General features: G+C 43.4%; 2 protein-coding genes across 2 annotated transcripts in view; one reads left to right on the forward strand and one right to left on the reverse strand.

The window, feature by feature from the left end:
• The window catches only part of LOC143286786 (uncharacterized), a 289,541-nt gene that overhangs the window by 108,259 nt on the left and 160,612 nt on the right, over window positions 1-20,670 (forward strand). The window lies entirely within an intron of this gene.
• LOC143286785 (lipoxygenase homology domain-containing protein 1-like) overlaps window positions 1-20,670 on the reverse strand; it is a 175,152-nt gene that overhangs the window by 33,054 nt on the left and 121,428 nt on the right. Inside the window, 4 exon segments of the mRNA XM_076594567.1 lie at window positions 1,702-1,880; window positions 2,642-2,826; window positions 6,284-6,392; window positions 7,895-7,999. Of these exon segments, the coding sequence (XP_076450682.1) occupies window positions 1,702-1,880; window positions 2,642-2,826; window positions 6,284-6,392; window positions 7,895-7,999 (578 nt within the window).

Genomic DNA, 20,670 nt, shown 5'->3' on the forward strand with positions numbered 1-20,670 from the left:
CACAGACACACCACACACACACACACACACACACGCATGCATGCACACACACATGCACACAGACACACCACAAACACACACACACGCATGCATGCACACACACATGCACACAGACACACACCACACACACACACATGCACAACACACACACACACACACACACACACACACAATGTATATGTATGTACCCATACAAACAAATATCATTCACTGGGTACAACAATCTAATACATATATAAAACTTCAACTATGAACAATCTCAGCATCAGCCTAACGTGCAGAGACACACACAGCACATACATGCACATGTACCAGCAAACATTACGCAAAATCACGTTTCCATGTTGAGTGCATGTCCATGCTGTAATACTGCCCCAACTCCAACTTTCTCTTATTTGAAATAATAAAGTTTTTTCTTACCTTATAAACAACCCAAACAATTCAGGTCATGAACGTTAAGCTCAGCTTTCATCAGCCTCATCCTGATGCATGGTTTCCAACACGTCTTTCTTTTTGTTTTTATTTATCTTCTCATCTAACTTATCTAAAATTAACTGGCTTTCAATTAGAGGCAGTTTGTTTGTTTTTATGACCAAAAACACAAAAACTTTATTAAAAAAAAAAAATAAAAAAAAATGCAGCAATTTACTCAACTGACCAAACAGCATCCAGTTAAATTCTCTCACTTTGTTTGAAACTGGTGTCATGGACAAAGAAAACGTGATATCATAGCAACAAAAAAGAAAAAGAGAGAACTATTCATCCTACTCTGCATGTGTTAGGATTCCACACAAAGTGGATATCATCATACAGAAAACTTTATCATCTCAACAGGAGACATTCACTTGTAATGTGTTCTCTTCAAACAATGCACAAGAATAATGATCCATCTTCTTCTTCGTTCGTAGTCTGTGACTCAGACCTTTATTGCTATACGTGAGTGGGATTTTTACATGTCTCATGTATGATGGTTTTTAACCCTGGCCACGTAGGCAATCATACTCCATCATTTTGGGGATAATGGTCAATCAATATGAAAACTTAAAATGCTTAATTGCAAAATGTTGATGTAAACATTACATGACCGTGTCCAAAGCATTTTAATGTCGCAGACTCAAATAACACAGACACACACAAACTGACCACACACACACACACACACACACACAAACAAAGACACAAGCACACATTTGTATTTGCATATCTTTTTATCACAACAGGTTTCTCTGCGTGAAATTCGGGCTGCTGTCCCCAGGGAGAATGCGTCGCTACACTACAGCGCCACCCTTTTTTTTTGGTATTTTTTTCCTGCATGCAGTTTTATTTGTTTTTCCTATGGAAGTGGATTTTTCTACAAAATTTTGCCAGGAACAACCATTTTGTTGCTATGGGTTCTTTTACATGCGCTAAGGGCATGCTGCACACGGGACCTCAGTTAATCATCTCATTCGAATGACTAGCATCCAGACTACCATTCAAGGTCTAGCGGAGGGGGAAAAAATATTGGCAGCTGAGCCATCATTCGAACCAGTGCGCTCATATTCTCTCACTTCCGAGGCAGACGCGTTACCTCCAGGCCAACACTCCACACACACATACACACACAGACACCCTTCCCCCCTCTCCCCCACCACACCCCTCTCCCCTCCACCACACACACCCACAAGAAAGAACCCTATCCCACTCCCTCCCTCCCCCTACCTCAACGACAAACTTGTCAGAGGATCCCTTCTTGAAGCGGTCCTTGCGTTCGCGCTTGTTGTGACACAAAGACTTCTGCTGCGTGACGTCGTCTTTACCGTAAAGCACCACATACACGTCCGCGTCCGTTGACGCCCCGGATTTGTCGCTGGTGTAGGTGGTGATCTCGTAGGGGATACCTGTCACATGTATCGTTGCAGGAATGGGTTTAGTTTGCTTCTGTTCTTTGACAAGTGAACTTTTGTTTTTTGGTGTTTGTTTGTTTGTTTGTTGTTGTTGTTTTCGCCAAAGATGGCACCTGCAGGAAGGGGTTAGGGTACTGAAATATATACACACAACAGGGTGTGAGAGAGAGACTGTGCGTGTGTGCATGAATGGCGTGCGTGTGGCGTGCGTGCGTGTGTGTGTGTGTGTGTGTGTGTTAGTGTGTGTGTGTGTGCTTGTGCGTGTGTGTTTGTGTGTGCACATATGTTTGCATGTGTGTGTGTCTGTGTGAGTGTGTAAGTGTGTGTGCGTGTTAGTGTGTCTGTTTGAGTCTGTGTGTGTGTGTTAGTGTGTGTGTGTGTGTGTGTGAGTGTGCAGGGGTGGTTAGGCACAGGACTAATAGCAGAGGGCTATAACAGGCAGTAACTAAGTAACACCACACACACACACACACACACTCATATATACATGCACATTCACAAACACACACACCAACACATACAACACACACACAGAGACACAGACACACACAGACACACTGTCAGACAGACAGATGACACAGACTCACACACACACACACACGCACACACAAGCATACACACATACACACACACACACAAGCATACACACTCACACATACACACACAACACACACACAAACACCACCACCCCACCCCCACACACACCGACTGACTGACCGACAGACAACCCACACCACACGCACACCACCACTCACAGGGTTTGTACTGCGTGGTCTCCAGCTCCTGAGGGAACAGCTCCCTCTCTATCAGGCCGTCGTCGTCTTTCTCCGACAGCCAGCGGTTGCAGGGGAACATCCAGGTGGCGCCCAGCGAGGGGCAGTCAATCTCCACGTTGTTCAGGTGCCAGGCCGCCCCGCCGCCCGCGTTGTCGTGGCCAATCCTGTCGCAGCCCGCCATCATACCATCCATCAATACTGTCAGTTCTTTTTTTTCTGTTTTTTGTTTTTGATTTTTTTAATATGTCAGTTTTCAATCAATACATTGACGGGTGCAACATCCGAGTGGTTAAAGCGTTGGACTTTCAGTCTGAGGGTCCCGGGTTCGAATCACGGTGACGGCGCCTGGTGGGTAAAGGGTGGAGATTTTTATGATTTCCCAGGTCAACATATGTGCGGACCTGCTTAGTGCCTGAACCCCCTTTGTGTGTAAACGCATGCAGAAGATCTAATACGCACGTTAAAGATCCTGTAATCCATGTCAGCGTTCGGTGGGTTATGGAAACAAGAACATACCCAGCATGCACACCCCCGAAAGCGGAGTATGGCTGCCTACATGGTGGGGTAAAAACGGTCATGCACATAAAAGCCCACTCGTGTACATGCAAGTGAACATGGGAGTTGCAGCCCACGAATGCAGAAGAAGAAGAAAGAATCAATACATTGTTTCTGAATGAATTCAAAGTAGTATTCTTATAAATACATTAAGTTCTTTTTCTGAATAATCGGTTTTCATGGACAATTTCAGTGAATATTCTAACATTATACACGAGTTTGGAGTTGTCTGAGATTTAGATTGCTCTGCTGTGAGTGTGTGGATTCTATGTGTGGGATAATCAAAGAAATCATCTTAGACAGTGTAATACATATACGTCAATAGACATACAATAAGATCAACATTAATTATTGGAAAAAAAAAAAAAGAAAGAAGAAAAGTTGACACCCGGACAGGAGGCAGGATCCATCCCCCACCCACCCACCCACCCACCCCCGAAATGATGCACTGATTGTTCTTCTGCCAGACGTACTGATCAAGGAACACTGTCAGGTCTGTTGCCACCCATCATCACCCACTGATGATATAAGAACTTATATAGCGCCTGTATCTGGTTGGAGACCAAGCTCTCGGGGCTTTACAAACATGGAGATATTTGCACGACAGCCTGCCCACCTGGGTAGAGCAGTCTGACAGCTGCCACTGGGCGCTCATCATTCGTTTCCTGTGTCATTCAATCAGGCTTCAGGCACACACAAACACTCAGACAGACGTGGAACATTTCACATGTATGACCGTTTTGTTTATTTACCCTGCCACGTAGGCAGCCATACTCCATTTTAGGGGGGGTGCATGTTTGGTATGTTCTTGTTTCCATAACCCACTGAACACTGACATGGATTACAGGATCTTTAACATGCGTATTTGGTCTTCTGCTTGCATATACACATGAAAGGGGTTCAGGCACAAGCAGGTCTGCACATATGTTGACGTGCGAGATGGGAAAAATCTCCACCTTTTACCTGCCAGGTGCCGTTACTGAGATTTGAACCCAGGACCCTCAGATTGAAAGTCCAACGCTTTAACCACTCGGCTAAAACAATCCATCAACACTGTCAGTTGTCCATCACACAATCCATCAACAGTCAGTTCTCCATCACACAATCCATCAACACTGTCAGTTGTCCATCACACAATCCACCAACACTGTCAGTTGTCCATCACACAATCCATCAACAGTCAGTTCTCCATCACACAATCCATCAACAGTCAGTTCTCCATCACACAATCCATCAACACTGTCAGTTGTCCATCACACAATCCATCAACACTGTCAGTTGTCCATCACACAATCCATCAACACTGTCAGTTGTCCATCACACAATCCATCAACAGTCAGTTGTCCATCACACAATCCATCAACATTCAGTTCTCCATCACACAATCCATCAACAGTCAGTTCTCCATCACACAATCCATCAACACTGTCAGTTCTCCATCACACAATCCATCAACATTCAGTTCTCCATCACACAATCCACCAACACTGTCAGTTCTCCATCACACAATCCATCAACAGTCAGTTCTCCATCACACAATCCATCAACAGTCAGTTCTCCATCACACAATCCATCAACACTGTCAGTTCTCCATCACACAATCCACCAACACTGTCAATTCTGACATCGTCCATCACACAATCCATCAACACTGTCAGTTCTCCATCACACAATCCATCAACAGTCAGTTCTCCATTACACAATCCATCAGCACTGTCAATTCTGACATTGTCCATCACACAATCCATCAACACTGTCAGTTCTCCATCACACAATCCACCAACACTGTCAATTCTGACATCGTCCATCACACAATCCATCAACACTGTCAGTTCTCCATCACACAATCCATCAACAGTCAGTTCTCCATTACACAATCCATCAGCACTGTCAATTCTGACATCGTCCATCACACAATCCATCAACACTGTCAGTTCTCCATCACACAATCCATCAACAGTCAGTTCTCCATCACACAATCCATCAACAGTCAGTTGTCCATCACACAATCCACCAACACTGTCAGTTCTCCATCACACAATCCATCAACACTGTCAGTTGTCCATCACACAATCCACCAACACTGTCAGTTGTCCATCACACAATCCATCAACAGTCAGTTCTCCATCACACAATCCATCAACACTGTCAGTTGTCCATCACACAATCCATCAACAGTCAGTTATCCATCACACAATCCATCAACATTCAGTTGTCCATCACACAATCCATCAACAGTCAGTTCTCCATCACACAATCCATCAACACTGTCAGTTCTCCATCACACAATCCATCAACAGTCAGTTCTCCATCACACAATCCATCAACATTCAGTTCTCCATCACACAATCCATCAACACTGTCACAGTCCATCACACAATCCATCAACACTGTCAGTTCTCCATCACACAATCCATCAACAGTCAGTTCTCCATCACACAATCCATCAACACTGTCAGTTGTCCATCACACAGTCCATCAACAGTCAGTTGTCCATCACACAGTCCATCAACAGTCAGTTGTCCATCACATAATCCATCAACACTGTCAGTTGTCCATCACACAATCCATCAACAGTCAGTTGTCCATCACACAATCCATCAACACTGTCAGTTCTCCATCACACAATCCATCAACACTGTCAGTTCTCCATCACACAATCCATCAACAGTCAGTTGTCCATCACACAATCCATCAACAGTCAGTTGTCCATCACACAATCCATCAACAGTCAGTTCTCCATCACACAATCCATCAACAGTCAGTTCTCCATCACACAATCCATCAACAGTCAGTTCTCCATCACACAATCCATCAACACTGTCAGTTCTCCATCACACAATCCATCAACACTGTCAGTTCTCCATCACACAATCCATCAACACTGTCAGTTCTCCATCACATAATCCATCAACAGTTAGTTCTGTCATCACCCATCATCACTCTCTCTCTCTCTCTCTCTCTCACTCTCTCTCCCTCTCTCACACACACACTCTCATCTCTAAATGGTGGGATCAGATAGCCAACAGACCTATGCTGATCAGATCTACATAGTCAACAGCTCACCGTATCTTCTTCAGTTCTCCAATCTTCACCGTCTCCAGGATGAATTCATCCATCTGGTTGCGCTCAAACTTGTTCTTGTTGTTCAGCGAAGACTTGAGGAACATCTTGCCTGTCATCACAAATGCATGGTGCAGTTGATAGAGGACGCCTCACGAAGTACACTCCTCCGTGTGTCTGTAGGTTATCTGCCTGATAGACTATTTATGTCTCCGTCCATCCGTTTAACAGACTGCAGGTTTTGTTCTACAGTTTATAGTGTCGTGTTCGTGCACTCTGTTTCATCATGTGATCTGTGTAACAGTTTACACTCACTAATTGATTTGAGAATTTTAAATCAGCCCAAACTTCTTATTCCCACACCGTTTTTCAAGCTATCTCAAACCTTTTCTGTACTTTTTTGTTCACAAAACGATTCTACAAATTGTCACAATGAATGCCAATTATAACGATGTAAGAAATAAAAAAATAATAAAAAAAGCAAAGATACTACATCCTTTCAATAAAATCCGATTTTCCATTTTAGACAGAAATATGCACAAACCCCCTTATCTTACCACCACTGAGATGAGCTGAAAATTTTACATGGATCAGTGACCATGGAACTACAATCAACAAGCATCCCGCTCACAATAATGTAAACTCCCTGTACACTTTTTTCATGTTTTTTTTTCTTTTTTTTTCTCTAGAGCATAACAAAAGTGTCTTACAACTCATTTCACAGCACAAAACATCAACTAAATTATTGATTACTACTTGAAAGTGACTGACAACTCATTTGAAAGCATGAATCATTAACTAAATGACTGATTACTATCTGTCTGTCACTAACAACCCATTTCAAAGCATGCATTGTGATTTCTGTTTTTGTCAGTGACTGGCAACTCATTTCAAAGCATGAATTGTGATTTCTGTCAGTGACTGACAAGTCTATGTCCAAGCTCGAGTGGCCAGCTTTGACATTAATGCAGGCTGGCACCATTGTTTATAAAAAAACCCAAAAAACAAAAAAAAACAACAAAAAAAACAAGAGAGGCAAGGCCTTCAAGACTCACTTGTGATACACTTTAAAAAAAATCTAATTGTTAAAATGTGTTCTGTATTTGTTATTATAAAGCTTCGCAATAAAAAAAAAGAAAAAAAGAAAAAAAAAGTCCGAACCAGATTCGAATTACGTCCCCTAGCACTAACTGCACCAAAACGTTTGCAAAATAAATCAAACTTCCATGCTTATGGAAGTTTAGAGAATACAAAAAATATAAATATAACAGTAAATGCAGTTTGCATATAATTAGGCTTCATTTATTATTTTTTTGTGCCCATCCCAGAGGCGAAATATTGTTTCAAACAAGATGACTGGAAAGAACTGAATTTTTCCTTTTTTTGTGCCTAATTTGGTGTCAACGGACAAAGTATTTGCAGAGAAAATGTCAATGTTAAAGTTTACCACGGACACACAGACAACCGAACAACGGGTTAAAACATAGACTCACTTTGTTTACACAAGTGAGTCAAAAAAAAAAAAAAAAAAAAAGAAGAGAAAAAGACACAGGTACAGGATGCAGCATTTACCTGGATCACCTGACAGGACCTGTAGGTGCTGTTATAACTCACCTGTGTTGTCGATGTCCCCATAGAGGATGATGAAGATGTTGGCATCAGTTCCCGCCCCCCACACATCCCCCGTCGTCACCTTGACATGGTAGGTCGTCATGGCAGCTGAAATCACAGGACTCATCACATGACTTGTCACGTTCATCATGATCATGTTCAGTTTCTAAAGGAGGCGTCACCGTGTAGGGACAAATCCATATATGCTACACCATATCTACTAGACAGATCCCCAACCAGCAGCATGATGATAACCCAATGTGCTAGTCAGGCCTAGAGGGCATGCGTTTAATTTGTGTTCCTTTCAGAGAGCATTCCTACGACAGAATTTCGCCAGAGGACAACACCAGTGTGGCAAAGGGTTCTGTTTTCAGTAAGCAAAGTATGTGCTGCACATGGGACCTTGGTTTGTATGGTCTCATCCAAATGACTCCATGCTCAGTTTGATTTTCCAGTCAAATTTGGGAGAAAGGGCGAGACCAAAATTCGAACCCAAGACCTTCACAGACACTGTATTGACAAATAATGACAAATCTAAGACTGGAGTGGTGGTGGCCTTGTGATAAAGCGTCCACCTAGGAAGTGAGAGAATCTGGTGGAGGATCAAATCCCAGACTTGCAAGTATTTTTCTCCCCCTCCAATAGACCTTAAGCAAAGGTCTGGACACCAGTCATTTATAGGAGACGATAAGCCGAGGCCTTGGTGTGTAGCATGCACTTAGTGTATGTAAAAGAAACCATGGCAAAAAAGAATGGTTGTCACTGGAAAAATTCTGTAGAAAAAATCCTCTCTGATAGAAGAACACATAAACTTGAAGCTAGAATTTTCTTTTTTTTTTAAATGGCGGAGCTGCACTGTAGTGACACGTTCATCTTGGGGCAAGAAGCTCTAATTTCACACAGAACAGATCTGTTGTGAAAAACAGTAACACAATACAATAACAATGCAATAAAGTATCTATAATACAATGACTATGAGCAAGAAGAAAAAACACCAACATATAAACCATATGACTGTGAATACAAACGACAAACAATTTGTACCAATTTTGTCATTTTAAAATATTTTATTTTCAGAAAAGAATCTCTTTTTTTTTTTTTTATTTTTTTTTTTATATAATTCATTGAATACTGCTAGCCCCTAAAACTGCTATCACTGAAACATTACCAGCCATGCCCTTTTAAAATGTGGCCCTGTCAAAAATCATGATCAGTGCTATCTGCCATTTCCACTCACATCCAGCTGCATATGACTCAGTATGCATGCTTGTTCTTCCTGCACAGCTACAAACGATATTTTCACGTGATCAAACAATTTTTTGTCATCAGAATAATGGCAGAACACTCTAAGGAGAGTACCATCCGCATCTAATGTGACTCCAAGATAGATGTACAAGGCCTTTTTTTGAAATGATACTTTCCAGTATTTCTAAGTGATATACGGAATATTCAAGCATTTCAAATCATCACAGTTGACACATCAAACAGAAACCCTTCAAACAGCATGATTTCCTATCCAAGTATGCTGATTTTATAATAATAACAATAATAATGATAATAATGATAACAGCAATAATAATAATGATAACAGTAATACTAATATTAACACTACTAATAATAATGCTAATACTGATGATGCTACTGACATTGATATTGATAATACTAATAATCATCATCATCAACATCATCATCACCATCATAATCATGATAATAAGCACAATCATCATCATCATAGAATCATAGTAAAACAATGAAAATTTCACATAACGTTCTCCACTGGATACAAGCTGACATTGTGACAACTGTTGTGAATTCTTTCTCTTTCCTCAACAGGCCTTGTCTGAATGATCTCGGTCATCTTTAAATGTGCCGTTTAAAACTTGCACCCGCTTCAGGAAAACATGTGATTATGATGCAGACAACGACAACATTCTTTTCCAACTCTTCTCCTCCTCTAGTATTCAGTTGCATGTATATAGATACATACATACTTGCATACATACATATATGAGGTGTGTTCAATAAGTATCTGACCTCAATTTTTCGAGCGTAAACAAATGAAGCCAGGGAGGCGTGGTTTGGTGCACGTATGTAGGCGACCCTAATGAGCATATGTGAATTTTTTCCTGCCTGCAGAAGCTGTGAGTCGACGGCAGACCGCTGATGAGTGAGGAAGTGTAAGTGAATGCCGTTGGATTTCCGTTTTAGACAAAATGACTGAAAAACTTGAACAACGCTACTGCTTGGTGATTCCCAAGTGGAAACGATCCGCAAGATTCAACAGGCCTTCAGGGACAAAGCAATGAGCACCACACAGATAACAGAGTGGTACAACCGCTTCAAAGATGGCCGCACATCAGTGGAGAGTGAAGCACGTTCTGGTAGGCCCTCAACATCCTGAAATGAGATTGTCATGGACCAACTGAGGACCCTGGTGATGCACACCTGTGCTTCGTCAGGCTCCCTACTCTCCAGACATGGCTCCGTGTGACTTCTGGCTGTTCCCACAGCTGAAAATGCCCCTGCAAGAGACCAGATTTCAGTCCAGAGAAGACATTATGTTGAATGCGGCGGACCAGCTGCACACCATCCCAAAAGAGGCGTTCCAGCGCTGCTTCCGGCAGAACCGTTGGGAGAAGTGTGTGGCAGCCCAAGGGGACTACTTTGAAGGAGATTAGTGTAAGTTTGTTGTATCTGGATACGAGTAGTTTTTATAAAGAAAGGTCGGATACTTTTTGAAACACCTCATATATATATATATATATATATATATATATATATATATATATATATATATATATATATATGTATGTATGTATGTATATAATTCTTTTTTTTAAACTTTCAGTTCATATTTCACATTCACCAACCACTTCCTTCACACAGAAACAAAGAGGAAAATGCCCACACCACCCAGTGACCTATTAAAAGTGAACAAGTCATCCAAAACAATCACATGCCCCGTTTCTCACACACACACACCAGATATCCTGCTGCCAGCTTCACACAAATGTATGCATCAGGAGGAAAGACAGACAGACGGAGTGACAGACAGACAGAAAGACTGACAGACAGAGGCAGAGAGCTGAAACAAAAGCTTCCCAGCTGCCCTTTTCCTGAAAAACCTGAAACCACCCCCTTCAAATAAAACAATCCACCAAATTCAACTTCTTTAGTGTAAACACACACAAGAAAAAACCAAAAAAAAACCCCAAAAAACAAGCGATTTAACTAACAAGCAAATCAAACACACACACACATGCTCAACCAGACCCACACACAATCGTCTAATATCACTGATAGTGAAAAGATGCTAAACTAAAGAACGAACCCACACACAAACACACACATCCACATATACACACATACATGCACGTACGTGCGCGCGTGACACACACACTCACACTCACACACACACACAGCTTTCAGATAAACGTTTTCTGCATTTGCCTGCTGTCACAAATATATGCAGTTCTGACCTTAGTTTGGGAGAGAGAGAAAAAAAAACATATCAAAAACCCATCCAACACTGAAGCATCACATACTAATGAATGTCAACTGTCAATGTTTGATGCACAGGAGAATGCTTGCCACTGGACTGATTTCTTCATCTCTCCCCAGAGAGAAAAAAAAAAGAAAAAAAAAGTGTGGCCATGCACCGTAACAACATACTCTCCAACTGAAACTCTCACAGTGGAGAGCAGCCTGTATTTCACACACATAAATCTCTTCTTCTTCCCATTCTTCTTCTTCTTCTTCCCATTCTTCTTCTTCTTCTTCCCATTCTTCCTCTTCTTCTTCCCATTCTTCTTCTTCTTCTTCATTCATGGACTGCAGCTCCCATGTACACTCGTATACATGAGTGGGCGTGGTGGTGGGAACGGTATTGGGCAGAGGGTGAAGAATGATGTGTGTGTGTATGTCTGTGTATGTGTGTGTGCGCATGTGTGTGTGTGTATGTGTGTGTGTGGGGGGGTGGGGGGGGGGGGGATTAACACATCAAAACACAGCAGCATGCTGTTTCACTTGTAGATATTGATTTTCAAATCAAGGTTTCATGACTGAAACAGCCTATGTATAGTGTCAGCGCCGTTGCGGTGCTGTGGCGGTGCTGTGTACATGGAATTCCAGCTTGACTCTTTAGTTCTGCTTCCACTTTGGGAATTGCCATCAGAGATGAGAGACTGCTTTGTTGGGCTGTTGCTCAAGATGCTTTGGTGATATCTGTTTTCCCTCAATAAAGTGAGCCTGGCACATGCATTAAAGGTGATTTGGTCCCCCCCAAAAATTAAAAGGAATTAATAGTTGCTATCTCTCTCTCTCTCTCTCTCTCTTTCTTTCTCTCTCTCTCTCTCTCTAGTAGTTGCTCTCCACTTGGACTGGAGTCCAATGCCAACAGAAGATGGTTCGATTCAGACATAGCAACATCTCCTTGCCCAATGTGTGGCGAAAGCCCAGAAGATGAAAACCATTTCATATTGAACTGCAAAAGATACGATGAATTACGAAAAAAACCCAAAAAACTGTACCATTTTTCAATACATCTCCAGCTTTTCAGTGTTCAGTGTTCTGAGTTCTCTCTCTCTCTCTCTAATTCCAACATGCTAGCGAAAGAAAAACCAAGGAAAAAAAAAAAGAAACGAAAGAAAAAAAACAAACAAACCAGCAAATACAAACACACACACTTCTGATTTCCATTCACTAGTTCTACTTAACACTCACACACACTTCTGTGTTCAATTCACTACTTCCACTACTTAAACTGTGAAAGCAAGATGCAGCTACTTTTCTTCCGCTTACCTGCCCTTTAGTACATAGTATCTAGTTAAACACAGACAACACGAAACAAACAACAGAGAGCAAGAAGAGACAGTCTCCAGTGAGCTGTTTCTGTGTCCATCCACAGGATCACCTTCCTTTCCCAAATTCACTGTCTCTCCTTAGCTGTCAGGGACAGATCCCTTGCCACTGTCTCTGTCAAGGGCAGATCCTCTGCCACTGTCTCTCCTTTGCTGTCAAGGACAGATCCTCTGCCACTGTCTCTCCTTTGCTGTCAAGGACAGATCCTCTGCCGCTGTCTCTCCTTTGCTGTCAAGGACAGATCCTCTGCCGCTGTCTCTCCTTTGCTGTCAAGAGCAGATCCTCTGCCACTGTCTCTCCTTTGCTGTCAAGGACAGATCCTCTGCCACTGTCTCTCCTTTGTTGTCAAGGACAGATCCTCTGCCACTGTCTCTCCTTTGCTGTCAAGGACAGATCCTCTGCCACTGTCTCTCCTTTGCTGTCAAGGACAGATCCTCTGCCGCTGTCTCTCCTTTGCTGTCAAGGACAGATCCTCTGCCACTGTCTCTCCTTTGCTGTCAAGGACAGATCCTCTGCCGCTGTCTCTCCTTTGCTGTCAAGGACAGATCCTCTGCCGCTGTCTCTCCTTTGCTGTCAAGGGCAGATCCTCTGCCACTGTCTCTCCTTTGCTGTCAAGGACAGATCCTCTGCCACTGTCTCTCCTTTGCTGTCAAGGAAAGATCCCCTGGCATTGTCTCTCCTTTGCTGTCAAGGACAGATCCTCTGCCACTGTGTCTTCTTTGTTGTCAAGGACAGATCCCCTGTTAATGTCTCTCCTTTGCTGTCAAGGACAGATCCCTTGCCACTGTCTCTCCTTTGTTGTCAAGGACAGATCCCCTGCCACTGTCTCTCCTTTGTTGTCAAGGACAGATCCCTTGCCACTGTCTCTCCTTTGCTGTCAAGGACAGATCCTCTGCCACTGTCTCTCCTTTGCTGTCAAGGACAGATCCTCTGCCACTGTCTCTCCTTTGCTGTCAAGGACAGATCCTCTGCCACTGTCTCTCCTTTGCTGTCAAGGAAAGATCCCCTGACATTGTCTCTCCTTTGCTGTCAAGGACAGATCCTCTGCCACTGTCTCTCCTTTGCTGTCAAGGAAAGATCCCCTGACATTGTCTCTCCTTTGCTGTCAAGGACAGATCCTCTGCCACTGTGTCTTCTTTGTTGTCAAGGACAGATCCCTTGCCACTGTCTCTCCTTTGTTGTCAAGGACAGATCCTCTGCCACTGTCTCTCCTTTGCTGTCAAGGGCAGATCCTCTGCCACTGTCTCTCCTTTGTTGTCAAGGACAGATCCTCTGCCACTGTCTCTCCTTTGCTGTCAAGGGCAGATCCTCTGCCACTGTCTCTCCTTTGCTGTCAAGGACAGATCCTCTGCCGCTGTCTCTCCTTTGCTGTCAAGGACAGATCCTCTGCCACTGTCTCTCCTTTGCTGTCAAGGACAGATCCTCTGCCACTGTCTCTCCTTTGCTGTCAAGGACAGATCCTCTGCCACTGTCTCTCCTTTGCTGTCAAGGACAGATCCCCTGACATTGTCTCTCCTTTGTTATCAAGGACAGATCCCCTGTTAATGTCTCTCCTTTGCTGTCAGGGACAGATCCTCTGCCACTGTCTCTCCTTTGCTGTCAGGGACAGATCATCTGACACTGTCTCTCCTTTGCTGTCAAGGACAGATCCTCTGCCACTGTCTCTCCTTTGCTGTCAAGGACAGATCCTCTGCCACTGTCTCTCCTTTGCTGTCAAGGACAGATCCTCTGCCACTGTCTCTCCTTTGCTGTCAAGGAAAGATCCCCTGACATTGTCTCTCCTTTGCTGTCAAGGACAGATCCTCTGCCACTGTGTCTTCTTTGTTGTCAAGGACAGATCCCTTGCCACTGTCTCTCCTTTGCTGTCAAGGACAGATCCTCTGCCACTGTCTCTCCTTTGCTGTCAAGGAAAGATCCCTTGACATTGTCTCTCCTTTGCTGTCAAGGACAGATCCTCTGCCACGGTCTCTCCTTTGCTGTCAGGGACAGATCCTCTGCCACTGTCTCTCCTTTGCTGTCAAGGAAAGATCCCTTGACATTGTCTCTCCTTTGCTGTCAAGGACAGATCCTCTGCCACTGTCTCTCCTTTGCTGTCAAGGAAAGATCCTCTGCCGCTGTCTCTCCTTTGCTGTCAAGGACAGATCCTCTGCCACTGTCTCTCCTTTGTTGTCAAGGACAGATCCCCTGGCATTGTCTCTCCTTTGCTGTCAAGGACAGATCCTCTGCCGCTGTCTCTCCTTTGCTGTCAAGGACAGATCGTCTGCCACTGTCTCTCCTTTGCTGTCAAGGACAGATCCCCTGTTAATGTCTCTCCTTTGCTGTCAGGGACAGATCCTCTGCCACTGTCTCTCCTTTGCTGTCAAGGACAGATCCTCTGCCACTGTCTCTCCTTTGCTGTCAAGGAAAGATCCCCTGACATTGTCTCTCCTTTGCTGTCAAGGACAGATCCTCTGCCACTGTGTCTTCTTTGTTGTCAAGGACAGATCCCCTGTTAATGTCTCTCCTTTGCTGTCAAGGACAGATCCCTTGCCACTGTCTCTCCTTTGCTGTCAAGGACAGATCGTCTGCCACTGTCTCTCCTTTGCTGTCAAGGACAGATCCCCTGGCATTGTCTCTCCTTTGCTGTCAAGGACAGATCCTCTGCCGCTGTCTCTCCTTTGCTGTCAAGGGCAGATCCTCTGCCACTGTCTCTCCTTTGCTGTCAAGGACAGATCCTCTGCCACTGTCTCTCCTTTGCTGTCAAGGACAGATCCTCTGCCACTGTCTCTCCTTTGCTGTCAAGGACAGATCCCCTGCCACTGTCTCTCCTTTGCTGTCAAGGAAAGATCCCCTGACATTGTCTCTCCTTTGCTGTCAAGGACAGATCCTCTGCCACTGTCTCTCCTTTGCTGTCAAGGACAGATCCTCTGCCACTGTCTCTCCTTTGTTATCAAGGACAGATCCTCTGCCACTGTCTCTCCTTTGCTGTCAGAGACAGATCCCCTGCTAAGTGTCAACAGCTGTGTCTCCTGTACCTCTCCTGCCAGCGCTCCTTGACCAAGTGAAGAAGGAGTCCTTGCAGAACTACTCAGCATGACACACATCCCACCCTCACCTCACCTATGCTTGTCGCTCCCCCCTCTGGGACACAGACCGCCAACAAGCACTCTCCAGCCATCCTGGTCCTGTGCCAGTTGCTCCAGCTGTCCCCAAGGTGTGGCCTGTCCTCTTCATGTCTTCCTCCAGGTTGTGGCGCCATGTCTCATGCCGACCTCCTTCCCTTTTTGACTTGTGGGTTCCAGATGAGGGCTTGCCTTGTGACACTGGACGCAGGGCTTGCGGCATGTGTGGCATATCCATCTCCAGTGCGGTATCACACACACACACACACACACACAGAGTCTCTGATAAATGATTCTGGGTATTTTTTCCCACTCGTCTTCTCCTTGCTTCATTTCTGATAAAAGTCCTGGCCAGTTTTGCCACATGGGTGAATCCCCTCCAGGCTGGGTGTATGTTGAATACTGGGGTTCAACAACCAGTATTAGCGTTCATGGGACACGTCCTTGTCCTCACTGATGGCTGGTGTCAAAAAAAAAGAGGACAAAAAAATTGGGGGGATCTGGGTTTCAGTACACCAAATGATGCCCACATGAAGGCAGGTGGTGGCTCCAACTGCTGTTGCTCCCTTTGCTGGTGCTGATCTGACACTGTGGAAGGTGAAGGTCGTTGACGGAGCACAAAGACTGGCTGTCAAGTGGCCCAGACAACGGCCTCTGACAGAGGGACCTCCTCCACAACAACCTCAGCAGCTGGACCTCAGCAGCGAGCAATACCTCACAATGCACTTGACTTAACCCCTCGGGCAAAACAAAATATGACAGCAGAGAAAAAGAAAAAATTTTTTTTAGTGGACTACATCCAGGAACTATCCAATCTTATGAGCAGCAGCAAATAAGTCATGAAACTCCACTTCAAAGTCGAGGTGAAGGTAGACGCAAGAGAGGAAGGCCAAAGAACACCTGGCGCAGAACAGTGGAAGGCGAACTCCAGACCCTGAAGCACACCTGGGGTGCCATTCAGAGACTGGCCCCAAACAGGACAGGAGTGGAGGATCCTGTATTGTACTGTATATCTCTTTTTATCACAACAGATTTCTCTGTATGAAACTCGGGCTGCTCTCCCCAGGGAGAGCGCGTCACTACACTACAGCGCCACCCTTTTTTTTTGTATTTTTTCCTGCATGCAGGTTTATTGTTTTTCCTATCCAAGTGGATTTTTCTACAGAATTTTGGCAGGAACAACCCTTTTGTTGCTGCGGGTTCTTTTACGTGCGCTAAGTGCATGTTGCACATGGGACCTCTTGGTTTATCATCTCCTCTGAATGACCAGCGTCCAGACCACCACTCAAGGTCTAGTGGAGGGGGAGAAAATATTGGCGGCTGAGCCATGATTCGAACCAGCGCGCTCAGATTCTCTCACTTCCTAGGCGGACGCGTTACCTTTAGGCCGTCACTCCATCTTTGTTGCTGCCCTGTGTGCCAGAGTGCGTGACAGGCAGTAAGCTTCAGTACCAAGGTGAAGGTCTTTTTCTGAGGACTTAGCAGTCTTCTTTACAAAAGCACCATCTCTCCTCCTTGTCCTGTTGGCCGATGCAGCAAAGGGAGACAAAGTGAAGGGGATGGTCAAGTGGATGGAAGCGAAGCAACGCTCAGCCGACTGTCTCTTTCTGCACTGTGTGTGTGTGTGTGTGTGTGTGTGAGTGTGAGTGTGTGTGTGTGTGTGTGTGTGTGTGTGTGTGTGTGTGTGTGTGTGTGTGTGTGTGTGTGTGTGTGTGTGTGACAAAATTATGTCCTTTGCCATGCAGGAGTGTTTGGGAGTTACCCAAAAGCTGATGAGACTGGCACACATGCTAAAGGCAGGTATATAAATGTTTTGTGTTTGTGTGTGTGTGTGTGTGTGTGTTGTGTGTGAGAGAGCATGTGTGTGTGTGTGTTTGTGTGTGTACATATGTATGCATGTGTGTGGATAAATGTGTGTGTGTAAGTGTGAGTGCACATGCACACATACTCAAGTATGTTTTGCATTGCATGCAAGAGAGTGACACCATATACCCATGCACATGTGTGATATGCGAAAAAAATGAAAATGAAAAAAAAAAAAAAAAAAAAAAAACACCAACAAAGAAACAAAAGCATCAGCGGGCCACTCCTATAGCTCAGCCATGTGACATGCTTTGCCGTTATAACGCAGCAAAAAAACAAAAAACAAACAAAAAAAAAACACCTACAGCCAATCCACTCGCCCTTACCCTCTGTGTTGTAATGGTCTACATACAATGGACAGAACAACACATTCGTCACACAGCTGTCTTGGTTGACGGTGTGTAGTGTGCGTGCGTGTGTGTGTGTGTGTGTGTGTGAGGGTCTGTGTGTGTGTGTGTGTATGTGTGTGTGTGTGTGTGTGTGTGTGTTTGTGAGGGTCTGTGTGTGTGTGTGTGTGTGTGTGTGTGTGTGCATGCATGCGTGCGTGCGTGCGTGCGTGCGTGTGTGTGTGTGTGTGTGTGTGTTTGTGAGGGTCTCTGTGTGTGTGTGTGTGTGTGTGTATGTGTGTGTGTGTGCATGCATGCATGTGTGTTCCTGTGTATGATGTGTGTCTGCATATATGTATGTCTTTATAAAATGGTGTGCATCTGTTAAAAAAAAAAAAAATGGGGAAAGTTTTAAATAACGAGTTAACGTCATGCAGCATCGACTAGTTCATTTACTTCTGATCATGCACTGACAGTGTCTTTAAAACAGAATAATGATTCAACACGTCCCATCCCATCCAATACAGCTTGATGGCTTCTGACTTTTTACATTCGTTATCAGTTACTCCCCTTGCTAAATTAATGGCTTTCCTTTCATGGAGTCCACTGAGGGATTTTCTTTTCAATCTATTTCAATCTACTTCAAGTATCCATCTTTCATTCCACCCTCTATCTGTTCTGTTTCCATAAACTAAATAAACAACCCCACCCTCCTCCCTCTCCTACCCTTTAATTTACTTATTTTTAAGTGATAACATTCAAATGTGAAAAATAATACTACATCTACATTATAAACTCTTTGTCACATATTCTATGGGTAAAGAAGATTGTTCTTTTTTAAGTAATAAAATTCAAATGTGAAAAATAATACTACATCCTCATCATAAACTCTTTGTCACATATTCTATGGGTAAAGAAGAATATTCTTTTTAAGTGAAAAAATTCAAATGTGAAAAATAATACTACATCTACATCATAAACTCTCTGTCACATATTCTATGGGTAAAGAAGAATATTCTTTTTAAGTGAAAAAATTCAAATGTGAAAAATAATACTACATCTACATCATAAACTCTCTGTCACATATTCTATGGGTAAAGAAGAATATTCTTTTTAAGTGATAAAATTCAAATGTGAAAAATAATACAACATCTACATCATAAACTCTTTGTCACATATTCTATGGGTAAAGAAGAATATTTTGTTTCCTGCACAAAAAGGACAAAAAACAACAACAGATCATCAGGTAAGAAAGTGACAAATGTTATTTTTCATCAGAATGTCCAGACAAGACATTTTTTGGGTGTCAAAATGGAAAGAACAAAAGCAAAGCATTACTGACGTGAAAACAAAACATCTACTTTTTTGAGTCTGTCCACTTCAAGAAGAGAGGTACACTGTGTCTACAATGCACATTTGTTTACAGATATATACCCTTTTTGTTTTCACAGCTGAAAAACGGGTGTCTCACTCGGAATACCACCAACAAATCTGATCAAAACTAAATACAATAACACAGCGCAACACAACACAGATATGCCTCCTGTATACTGTCGACAGCAAACATTCAAAATGCTTATAGTTTTAGAATCACATACGATGCAGAACATAATAATGAACACTAATCAACAGTTATGATATTTGAAATTAATTAGGTTAATGCAACATGCTGGTTTTGGCATAAACTAGTGTCTATGAATGGACGTCTCTTTTTTCTTTGCATGCAAATTTTACAAGCGTTCTTTGCTTGAGAATTCTGAAACTTTAATTCTGCAACCTTGAACTGGAGTTAAGGTCTGAATAACTGGCAAATAAAAAAAAAAAGAAAGAAAAAGTCAACTGCAATATTTACTAACAGTATGTGAATCAAAGGCCGACTTCCTGTTTTACTCCATGACTGCTGCTGGCAAGTATGCTCATGATCTGTGAAGGACTGCCACCTCACTGACGTAACACAGAGCTCGACAGGTCAGGAAGCTGTTGGTCACACCAATCTTTACTCTTAACTCACTCGGGACGACAAGTTTTCTCCCTTGCTTTTCCCCACAGACGGCCCATTTGTAAGGGTTTGGAAAAAAATTACAAAAAATACAAAATACTGTATAAGAAAATGAAACTTTCAGAACTGGTTTATTACGTGTTGAACTATTACATATAACAAAAATCAAATTTCTCATCTTATTTTTACAGTTTTGCCATATATAGAAAATACTGCCAATTTTTCACCCTGAATCACCATACCCATGCTCGCTTTCTGCATTAAATTCGCTTTCTTCTTCGTCATCATCCACCTCTTCAATGTCCAACCCTTCAGTTTGTAGCATTTCAAGTACTTCGGCAACTCTAAAACGTTGCCGTCACTGCCTTGTTCGCTTCACAACATTCTGAGAAGAGCCCGCTTCGCTAACAGGCTGGCACGCGAGCAGACGACCAGTCAGTGACTTTGTCAGCGTGTGTGCGAGACAGGCCACACATCCCAGGCTCACCAATCATACTGTTCGATTGTGGAGTGACCCAGAATAGCACACTCTGCTTGGCTAATCACAAAATCATGTGTACAGCATATGATGGAATTTTACTTTTGGAGAATGCTATTCCATTCCTTCGTCCGAATCCGAATATGTTTTGC

This window comes from Babylonia areolata, chromosome 10 (assembly GCF_041734735.1).
Source record: "Babylonia areolata isolate BAREFJ2019XMU chromosome 10, ASM4173473v1, whole genome shotgun sequence".
Lineage (NCBI taxonomy): Eukaryota > Metazoa > Mollusca > Gastropoda > Neogastropoda > Buccinidae > Babylonia > Babylonia areolata.